Here is a 12068-nt window from a genome sequence, read left to right on the forward strand (position 1 = left end):
TAGATATAAATAAATATTAATTTTTGAATTACTTTGAATAATTTGTTTTGAAGTGATAGGTATAATTTTTAATTTTTTTGCAGAACAGAAATATCCTAAGTAGCCTAATTTTCTTAACAACATCTTGTTTGTCTTCAAAGGTTAATTGTCTGAATGATTTGTCGAATAATCGATAGTGAATGCAACATTCCAAGGCCTTGTTATTTGTTTTCTGCCCGGACCGCACTGATCGTTTCGCAAGCCGATTTCCTTAAAATATTTCTACTGTAAAATTTTTACTATATACATAAGTGTTTAAAAAAAAAATAAAAAGTTCAAAATGATGTTTGAAAGACACAAATCAGAATATTCATAGTGAAAATTTCCCAAATGACTGAAGAGACGAATAAATTAAAAAAAAAATTGTCTTCGATGGAACGCCTATTATATTTACCGGTCTCCGTGACTTGGCAGAATGTTAAATGACAGAAAACGCAAATATCGGAAGGCAAAGATCGAAAATCGAAAGATTTTAAGTCGAAAGATCAAAAAAAAAATGGTGCATGGTAAACGGTACATACTCACTTAATTTGCGTGAGCAGGATACAACGGGAACAAGAGGAACAGGCTTTTGCGCTGCGCGCGCACATTAATACGGGAGGACCTGTTCGCCGTAATCTGGCCATATCAGATTTTAATTGTTTAAACGCCTATAATTCACTCTATATTTTATAAAATTTGCTCTATAGGTTCTCATTATCTCTCTTATACATATATTTAGGTCACTCATTTTGTTGTAAACGTTGATCGTGATATAAGCGAAAGTAAGAAGATTTTGGTGGTAAAAAAAGTTGTTACGACCTATAGTGGCTTCGTCTCATAACGGTTCATTTCATTTGACGTTTCTTGCGGACTGTTTTGTTTTGTGATTTTCGCTGAATCTGAATCTGAATCTGAATCTGACCGTTCCGCAAGAATTTCAAACTATTTTTATACCACTTTGCGATATTTTTACTTTTAATAAGGGTGCGTGCCTATAAATTACCTTGCACTACATTTAAATATAACATATAACTTTAATTTAATGTTCAGTAATCAGTTGCTTTCCGAAACCACCCACTCAAATCAACGGGCACAACTCTAATACATAATAATTTGCCATCACTGCTAAGAAATAGGGACCGTGAAAGCGAACCACGCGGTGGACCATACCATAACGATCCACTACCACTTATACTAGGGCCGATTTCGGTTTTTGAACTTCGCTAATCCAAGTGCACAATATCAATATGGACAACGATTTGAATTTATTTTAATTTAAATGTTTTTAAATTTTAGTCAAATATTTAAGGGGCCTAGCTTAGTCCTTATAATTCAATGACGTCACGCCAATGAATTGAAGTATCATATTAGCATGAATCGTAGACAAACACATAGATCAGAGTACGGTCAATGACATAGTCGTATCAATCAAAATGTGTAATGAGATCACACTGCAACGTTATCTAACCGTTATCGCTCGTCTAAAAAAACACATAATAATATCTATGGTGTGAACAACCGTTAAGTCAATAGTCGATTACGAAAGTCAAGTTCGTTTACCGATTTGCGAGAAAAATAACGCTATCACATCATCGACGGAGATCACTAAATCGATATGGACGTCGAAGAAGGGAAAAAAAATGAACCGAATGGAAAAAAAGGGTTGGTTGATTAGATTGATGTATTCCGTGTATTAAGTCCGTGGATACGCCGACCGAAAGCGTGCCTCGATTTCAAAATAACCGATGTTTATATTTGCGTATTCGGTTCACGGGTATCGCACAAACAAGGGTGTATTTGATTTCCCGGAATTGTATGCTTCGCATTTACCCGATCGACGAGAAGAATGTGCCGGTTTCGGTATAGCTAGCTAGCTGCCTTTATTGAGATTAAAATTTAGCCGAAACCATAGAAATGTATTTGTTATATGTTATTAGGCGGCCGGAAAAGAGCGCTTTTATGGTGGAATTATAATAATAATAGCAATGGTAATTTTTGCCAAAGAAGGCAGTGTAATCGTTAGAAACTTGCTGGTTACAAGATGGAGAGTAAACAAATGGGGGAAATGAGAAAAAGTTTGATAAAGTTTGAACTTATGAACAAGTATGTACAAGCTTATACCATTTCTGTGAATTAGTATGGAATGAATTTTAAAATAATAATAACAAATAAATAAATGATAATCTTCTAATATAAAATTTGGAAACAAACTTTGTATGTACATATGTAACCTTCATTCGTTGTTTGTTGGTTCGTAGTTCGTAGACAAATTCAATTTATTTATTTTTTTGATTCATAGGCGATTCGACTTTTTTCGATTCAAAAAATTCGAAGTCTCCGGGGGCGAAGCCTCTGGGGGCGCAGCCGCCGAGGGCATAGCCCTAGGGGGCAAAGTCTCTGGGGGTGCAGCAGCCGGGGGTACAGGTGCCGGATTCTGGTATACATATAATTTCGAAAGAGACAGTATATGTATATGTTTGTTTTTTCGTGACAGTCAATTTAATAAAAAAATCAATTAGTATTTAAATAAATTTAATAAAATGTTTACTATTAGATTAGTCATGTTTAATTTCCAAAGTTTATATTACATGTTTATATTACAAATACCGAGCGAAGCCGGGTAAAACCACTAGTATAAAATAAATAGGAAAAAAAAAATACCATTGAATTGATCTAATTTGTTTTCAAAAAGTCAAATTGATGAAAAGTCAAAATCGTTCTTTGAGACAAAAAAATAATGTTTGATATTTACTTTTGGAGTTTGGAAGTGTGAACTTTTAGATGCGTATTTTATTGAACGTTAAACGTTATTTATAATGATTATTTCCTTTTTTATTTGTATCGTATTCAATGCGGAGAGATTTATTCTTTTTGATCTCTCATTATATGGATTTAAGTTCGGAAGGCATTTTTGCAATTCGGTTTGAATATATATTTTATAACGAGGGTTCCCAATACTATCAATAAATTCCAGTTTGTGACTAATAAAAGTTGCACAGATTAAAACATTAAATTCTATTCAATTTTGGAACACATAATACGCAACAATATACTATTAATAACACTGAGCAACAACAACGAAAAAATTACAGTAGTGGAGACTAATTAATATTTACTAAGTTTGAGCCACTTAATTTGAATATGATAATGATTTTCGTTGTTTTCTTCACATATATTAGATATGAGCGTTTAAAAAATGTGCTTTTTTTTTTTTTTACAGATATTCGGCTTTTGCAGAATTTAGCTCAGAATCTAGTACCGCTGTGAAAAAATTGAGTATTGAAATGATTAGTCACATATTTTTTCTCTTGATTGTGATTTTTATTGCTTTAAAATACTTACGAATTTATAATGTCAAAAATATACTTTTTTTAATAATTTATTCCTCGAGGTATTATTATGTATACATCCATTGGGCCAGATTTATATTTTACGACGTTAACAAGAATTTATTTTCAATCTGAATATTTTGTTAATTCGAACGTACTAATTCGAGCGGTAAATTATTTTAAATTACATTATGAAATATTCTAGTGAAATACAAAAGTGGCCAAATAAACGCATAATAGCTCTAGAAAAAAAAATCAATAGATTGCAATTACAATCAACAGAAAAAAAACATCTGACTATTGATTCACTTTTGGAAATAAATACTAGATTTTGAGTTAAAGAGTGTAAAAACCAAACATGTGTAAAACTGCACATTTTTAAACGCTTATAACCATAGAAGTAGAATACATAGAATCGCTCTCAGCCTCCAAAAACGTTGCTACAAAAACTCTGCGCGGCAGAATTTGTTCATTGTTTGCTAAACTTCGTCTCTCTCTTCGATGGCTCGCTTTTAGACGGTACTTTTGTTAACAATGACCATTCTATGCATTCTACTTCTATGCTTATAACTCATGAACCAGAAGAAACTTATAAAAATTATAGTTATATTCGAATTTAATGGTTCAAACTAAGTAAATATTGATAAATCTTCACTCCGGTAAGTGAAAACCTTGTTTTTTCATTGGAAAATAATTGAAAATGTCAATGTTGATTTTATTTGAGATTTCAAAATACAATGAAAATGTTTCATGTTGATTCAAATAAAGAAGATGTAAATAATCACAAGAATATACATACATATGTACATATGGTATTGTGTTTTTTTTATTTTTATTATTACTAAATTATAATCACAATAAATCTTATTTCTATTATATCTATTTTAATTACTGATCTACTAATTTTGATTTAATTTTGTTTGTAATCTAGTATTTTATTATTATAATTTTAATGTACAGCATAATAGGAAAAACAGCTCAAAAACCTATTTACAATTCTTATAAATGCTCATAATACATCTATTGCATGATATTAATTAAAGACTCTCTAAAGTCGATAACCTAAAGCAGATTGTGTCTAGGTAATCTGTGTATATACCTGAAGGGTATAGACATTTTGTTGTAATCACTGAGACAAGTGTGTTAGTATGATATTGTATTGCATAAAAAATACCGCATGTATAAAATACTGCAAAAAACATTAAGAGTCTATATAGTTTGGAAAAACATTTTTATTGATATTTTTTGTTAGACAATTATTTGATTTAGTATGTAAAGAATTAACTTGTTGTATTTTCGATGATGAAACTTTGCTATAAATCAAGTTTTGGGTTGTAACTTTGGCGTAATAGTCACCAGAGCTTTGGGACCCGTCTGCAGTTCGGACGCTTACAGATGGCGCGAGATTTCCTCGAAAGCTTCCAACGTCTAATATTCTGAAACTATTAATCATCGGGTTGAATCTTGGTTGAAATTCATTTTTACATTATTAAATGTATGATATTGTAAATGTCACTTTAAAGCTGTAGCGATTTCAAATTCGAATGTAAATGTAAAGATCCTGCGAAAGGCGGATAAAATCGAAATTGTCTTTTTGCAGTAATTACAACCACTATGTCACTTTTTGTGAGGACAATTCAAAGCGTGAAGATGGTGGAACTTTGAAAAATGGATTATTCTTTGATGAAAAATTGGCTGTTGGTGCAAATGCATCATCCGAAAAATTTCTCGGTCAGGGAAGCCGCTCGAATAGAAATTTTATTTTACCAATTCTAAGTAAGAATTATTGAGCTATTAGAGGTATTTTATATGTTTTATGGTAGACTTAAATTTATGTGAATTTTATACTTAAATAAAGGCTGAAAATTTTTAACGATTCCTTGAAATTTAATATTTAATAATTCGTTCTGGTTTTTACATACATACATACATATAAATACCTTTTTTGATATTTATATTTTATATTTTTAAGCTTTCTGAATAAAAAATCGTAAAAAAGCATTTCATTATGCTTTTTGTACATACATACATATGTATGTATGTATAAAATTATTTTAATTTATTATTTTTAATTAATTACAAAATAATATGTTTTTTTATGCCGTGAATTCCCTATTAACCAGCGTAAAAATAGAAAATAAATCTTTGCGTCCTCTTTGCTTTGAATAATTTTTATGTTGAAGGGATGGTTTCAGATTTTGAATATTAAATATGTATTCAATTTTATTTATTAATTTTATTTTTTTTATTTTTACATATATACCAGGAAGGCCTTACAGGAATTAAATTGTTAATTCCTGTAAGGAATTAAATTGTTAATTCCTGTAAGGAATTAAATTGTTAATTCCTGTAAATTAATTAAATTGTTAATTCCTGTAAATTAATTAATTGTCAAGTGAAAAAATACGTTTCCGAAAAAATTAGAAGGCGGCAAGGGTTGTTATGATTAACCATAATTTATATGATAAATTGGTCTCCGTGACGAGACAGAATTTTAAATGACATTCGATCTTAAGTCGAAAGATCAAAAAAAAAAGGTGCATGGTAAACGGTACATACTCACATAATTTGCGCGAGTAGGATACAACAGGAACAAGAGGAACAGGCTTTTCCTCCCGTATTAATGTGCGCGCGCAGAATTAGCTCAGTGATTAGTGTATAATGCTATTAGCTGAGGGGTACTGGATTCAATCCCTGTGACTCCAGCTTGTATGTGACTTCAGTTTGATCGTTTCCTATCTCAGAGTTTCCCAATTTATATGTTTTCATTGTTGAATATTTTCATTAAACACCATTATTTGAATGTATGTACGTAATTTCCAATTTATAATGCTATAAATTTATATCGATGGCTTGGTGCACAAATATTGTACGTCCATTTTTAATTTTGTGTCGAATTTCCTTTCAAGGTTATATTTGTGGTATACATAAAACTAGTGATTAGCATGTGACATCAGGACAACAGCAGTTAGTGGTCATGGTTCGATTACCACTAGTAACTGCTGGCCAGATCTTGGTTTGTGACTACAGCTCGATCGTTTCCTATCAGAGTTTTCCAATGTTTCTGATTTTCATTGAGACGGCATCTCTGAAATAGGGAGCTTCAAACTTCTTAATTTTCGAAAAAATTGATTTTCTCAAAACAAATATTTCTGAAGGATTTCTGCCATTATACCGACTTATATTTAAATTTTAGGGGTTGCCGTAGTTTTACAGAATTTATTTTTACAGAATGTTAAATTACAGAAAAAGGCGTGGTCAGGGGCAGAGTGATGGGTGGAGTCAACGAATCCCCCGTCATACCCCCCATACCCCCCGAGTTCGAAAATTAATTAATTAATTCGAAAAATATTTTCCATTCTCCTAGGAGTACACGTACAGGAAGGAGAAGGATACGATACGATAAAAATACTACGTGTAGTATTTAAACCATATGTTGTAGTATTTAAACATGCGTAATATTGCCGAAATTCGTTGTGTATGTATCCGGATAGCAGAATGGTAAGAGAGCTAGCCACATGCGTGCGAAGAGTATATCCGAGTACATGTGTGCGATAGAGCGAGAGATGCACTTAAAATTATAAGTGAGGTTAGGTTAAACGTTTGGTACATCTTGCATTGTTGAATTCTTCGATTCCGGTGATGGTTGGGTTAGGTTGGGTTGGGTTAGGTTAGCACGTTAGTTGTATATCAAGCATTGTTGAATTCTTCGATTCCGGTGATGGTTGGGTAAGGTTGGGTTAGGTGAGGTTAGGTTAAACGTTTGGTGTATATCTTGCATTGTCTAATTATTTGATTCCGGTGATGGTTAGGTTGGGTTGGTTTGGTGAGCATGTTAGTTGTATATCTAGAAATGTTGAATTCTGTGATTCCTGTGATGGTTGGGTTAGGTTAGCACGTAAGTTGTATATTTAGCATTGTTGAATTCTTCGAATCCGGTGATGGTTGGGTTAGGTTGGGTTAGGTGAGGTTAGGTTAAACGTTTGGTGTATATCTTGCATTGTCTAATTATTTGATTCCGGTGATGGTTAGGTTGGGTTGGGTTAGGTGAGCATATTAGTTGTATATCTTGCATTATTTAATTCTTTGATTCCGGCGATGGTTAGGTTAGGTTGGGTTAGGTGAGGTTAGGTTTAACATTTGGGTGTATATATTGCATTGTCGAATTCTTTGATTTCGGTGATGGTTAGGTTGGGTTGGGTTAGGCACGCTAGTTGAATATCTAGCATTGTCTAATTCTTCGATTCCGGTGATGGTTGGGTGAGTTTAGGTTAAACGTTTGGTGTATATCTTGATTTGTCGAATTATTTGATTTCGGTGATGGTGAGTTGGGTTGGGTTAGGTTAGCACGCTAGTTGAATATCTAGCATTGTCGAATTCTTCGATTCCGGTCATAGTTGGGTTAGGTTGGGTTAGGTTAGGTTAGGTTTGGTTAGGTTAGGTTTTCACGTCTTTAATCCAAGGTGTATGTAATCGTGCTGAGGGATGCATGGCCTGAAGACGTTAAATAACAGGTCGTTAACGAGGCCTCAGTGGGCACGCCGACCCACTGAGTGTATTTAGGCTTAGCCGGCCAAGCGGGGCTCTGGTCGGTTGGACTTTTTTTTCCCTAGCTAATCGATGGGAATCAAAATGAAGAAAAGCATTCATATACAAAACACAATAAGCGATATTGGAGCGGATATTGAAAGCCTACAAAAATTCATGAGCGGAAAAAACAATGTCCATATTATAATAAAAGATTCTTTGGCATCTATCGCTGCTAAGTTCAAAAAATTGGAAAACTGGCAGGAAGACAGATATGACGCCTATTGCCAAACATCTACTGAAGACAAAAGCAAGATGAAAAGAGAAGAAAAGGCGAAAACCAAAAAAAAAATTCGGGTGTGACCAACCCATGACTTTATCTATGTATTTGAGGAATATAAGAAGGTTACAAAACAAAATTCGATATTGAACTGATGACTATGATAGCGATACAAATTGAGCGCAAATGTATGGAAACTTGCACAAAACAAAAGTTCTACTTCCGGTTGTCTGATTGTGTTCAAATTTTTTTATTACTAAAAATCACTATCAGTATCATACTCATTAAATATCAAGAAAATAAAAATAATTTTAAAGATCAAAATAAAATATTGAAATATTGTTTAAAAAAAAAATACTACTTCCGGTTTACGAATTCTCACCAAAACCCTACCAGCTCTAAGTTAGTACATAAAGGATAGAAATATAAATTTTCAGCTTAATACGTTCAGGGGTGTGGACAGAGTAGTGGGCACAACATTTTTGACCTTCCTACGAGAAAAAAAATCCCACTTCCGGTTTATAAAATATAATAATTTTTTTTTATTTTCATCAAATTGATACAAGAAATATACTTGAATTTTTTTGTGACGAACACACATGTTTAAGGGGTCGAAAAAAATAGTGGAAGAAAAATCGAACAAGAGTAAACTGCTACTTCCGGTTGACGGATGCTAACTAAATTTTATAATTAACTTGGTATTAAACTTAAACTTCTAGATATGAAATTTCAGTTCAATAAACCAAAAGGTTTCTCAAAAAAACATAAAAAACTTCGATTCTCTAGAGTAAAAGTACTACTTCCGGTTCAGATAGAAATATTTAAAAAGAATGAGGTTATAAAAATTATTATTTGTATCATATTTAAAAAAAATTCAGTCCGATTCAGTTAGTGGTTTGGGAGATAATTGAATTCAAAAACTTAAAAAAAGACACCTATAAGGCGAGGTACCATTTCCGGTCAACTTAAAAATTTGAAAAAAATTTACGTCGTGTCGATAAAAATTTCAGTAACCGATACTAAGTTTCAGTTCGATAGGACTAACGGTGTTAAAAATATCCCCAAAATACACACCCACACAGACACACACACAGACACACACACACACACACATTTTTTTCTAGATCATGAAAACGTGATCAGTGATCGATTCTGAGTTCGAATCAGTCAAAATCTCGAGTTCGAATTTTCGCATGATCACAAAACTTCATCTATTGTTACTACGTACATAGATAAAGTAAAAAGAGGAAGACAGTGGACTCCAGCCCTTTGCCACTGGAAGAAAAGAAAAAACAGAGTGTACCTCCACCGCCGAAGCCCAAGTTACAACCCAAGTCCAGGATTAAGCCACGTGAGAGGACGGAAGCGATTGTCATCAGGCCACACACAAAGGTTGCTGGTGCCGCTGGCACGGATGTCACTACCACTCCGTTCTCTTACGCGGCCATACTCAAGGCCGTGAATGAAACGTGGTCGATGGGCTCTTTCCGGAACACCCGGAGCGAGCGCGAGCGCTTGACGTCCCAACTGATGGTGAGGAATGCCGCCTGTTCCAAAAGGGCGAACTGGAGCGGGCCCTGAAGGGCCTTAAGGCCCACAAAGCTCTGGGCCCGGATGGAGTCCAGAACGAAATAGTCTCGGCGGTAGGGAGGGCCTTCCCCGATGTCCTACTCGACGTCTACAATGCGTGCCTGCGGGAGGGGACCTTCGGCGGGGCTTGGAAGAGGCAAAAGCTCGTGCTAATACCTAAGAAGAACCCTGCGGTGGGACCGTCCTCTTACAGGCCGCTGTGTATGCTCGATGGATTCGGGAAGCTCCTGGAGAGATTGACTCTCCAAAGACTTCAGCCGTTCCTCGAACATGATGCCACGGGACTCTCCCCGCTTCAAAACGGATTCAGGTGGGGCCGATCAACGATCGACGCCGTCAACCATATCGTCGGAACAGTACGATCGGCATGGGAAGGATCTGTGAAGCGGAGCAAGCATGTCGCTCTGGTGGCACTGGACATCCGAAACGCCTTCAACTCCTAAGAGCCGTCGGGGAGGACTATCGGGTGCCACGCTACCTGACGAGACTGCTGGAGAGCTACTTTGAAGACCGACTGCTGGAGTACCGGTGCGGCACTACCGGTGATCTCTCCTCACGGCGACTCTCGTTGGGCGTCCCGCAGGGCTCTGTCCTCGGACCAATCCTGTGGAACGCTTTGTATGACGGGTAACTGAGGGTGGAGCTCCCAGAGGGTGCCAGCGCCGTTGCTTTTGCTGACGATGTCGCAATCATGGTGGTTGCGAAATCCCTCAGAAGCGTGGAGATCTGCGGCAATGACGCGCTCTATCGGGTGAAGACATGGCTAGATCGCGCTGGGCTGAAATTAGCAGTCCAGAAGACGGAGGCAGTGTTCTTCACCAGACGAAGAGGTTTCGGCCCGCCAAAATTGGAGCTGGAGGGTTTTGAGGTGCCGTTCCGCGATTCGGTGCGATACCTCGGAATCCAGCTCGACCGAAAGCTCAGGTTCACGGAGCATGTGGGGCGGGTATCCACCAGGGCAGACGTGACGGCCTGTCAGCCCGCCTCATGTCGAATGTGGGTGGACCTAAGAGTGTTAGGAGGAAACTCTTAAGCTTGGTGGTGCACGTCTGGTGTGACTCCCTTTAAAGTGGAGCGCACTAGGCGGAAAATGGCTGGAGTGCAGAGACGGAGCGCTCTGAGGGTCGTTTCGGCGTACCGCACGGTATCGAAAGATGCCGCACACCGCCGTGAACGTGCTTGCTGGCACACCGCCTGTGAACCTGCTTGCGGTTGAGCGAAAGGCGACACACGGCGGGTTGAAAAAAAGCGAAGCGAGGGATGCTACCATGAAACAGTGGCAGCAGCGGCGAGAGTCAGCTACTGGAAAGAGGTGGACACAAAGGCTCGTCGGTGACCTGAAGCAATGGTGCAAAAGGACACACGGCGACCTGAGCTGTCACCTCACCCAGTTGTTGACAGGACACGGTTGCTTCGGAACCTATCTGCACAAGACAGGGAAAGAAGCAACACCAAGCTGCCACCACTGTGAGGCAGCTGACGATGACGCGGAGCATACATTGCTTCACTGTCCTGCGAAGGATGCCCCGAAAGAGGCCCTCAAAGCAGCGATCGGGGAGGAAACGCTATGGACGGGTACGTTGATGGGTTCCATGCTCCGCGACAGAGGGAGCTGGACGGCTTGGGAGACCTTTACTGCCTCCGTGATCGGGGAGAAGTTGCAGTCCGAAAGGGAAAGGAGACGCCAGGAGCCTGCTTCGGAGTCATAGGACTCGATAAGAGCACCGCGACCTGATATGGGCCTCTGCCGTCTCCTGTGTGAGCGCATTGCGCAAGGCCAGCTGCTGCCTGGTAATGCTTAAGTGCGGGTCCGGCAGCAACTGAAAGAGAAAGGGGTTTCTAGTGAGTAAGAATCTCAAACTCCCCCTGAAATTCGGGGGGGGGGGGGGGCCTATGAAAGGTTTTCCCCTTTAACGAAAAAAAAAAGTAAACGTTTGGGTGTATATCTTGCATTGTGGAATTGTTTGACTCCGGTGATGGTTTCGTTGGGTTGAGTTAGGTTAGCACGTTAGTTGTATATCTAGCATTGTTAAATTCTTCGATTACGGTGATGGTTGAGTGAGGTTGAGTTAGGTGAGGTTAGAGTAAACGTTTGGGTCTATATCTTGCATTGTGGAATTATTTGACTCCGGTGATGGTTAGGTTGGGTTGAGTTAGGTTAGGACGTTAGTTGTATATCTAGCATTGTTGAATTCTTCGATTCCGGTGATAGTTGGGTAAGGTTAGGTAAGGTGAGGTTAGGTTAAACGTTTGGTGTATATCTTGCAATGTCGAATTATTTGATTTCGGCGATGGTTAGGTTGGGTTGGGTAAGGTAAGCA

The 12068-nt window shown here is 37.5% G+C and overlaps 1 protein-coding gene across 1 annotated transcript; it reads left to right on the forward strand.

The window, feature by feature from the left end:
• The first annotated feature begins 10901 nt into the window (after positions 1 to 10901).
• LOC143917673 (uncharacterized) lies at positions 10902 to 11456 on the forward strand. Its single transcript, XM_077439254.1, has one exon. It carries the CDS (start codon positions 10902 to 10904, stop codon positions 11454 to 11456), a length of 555 nt encoding a protein of 184 aa, XP_077295380.1.
• The last annotated feature ends 612 nt before the right edge of the window (positions 11457 to 12068 follow it).

This window comes from Arctopsyche grandis, chromosome 10 (genome assembly GCF_051622035.1).
Source record: "Arctopsyche grandis isolate Sample6627 chromosome 10, ASM5162203v2, whole genome shotgun sequence".
NCBI classification, from domain to species: domain Eukaryota; kingdom Metazoa; phylum Arthropoda; class Insecta; order Trichoptera; family Hydropsychidae; genus Arctopsyche; species Arctopsyche grandis.

Excerpts from the sequence above, each read along its gene's own strand:
- LOC143917673 (XM_077439254.1), top strand. The coding sequence starts at position 10,902 with ATGCCGCACACCGCCGTGAACGTGCTTGCTGGCACACCGCCTGTGAAC.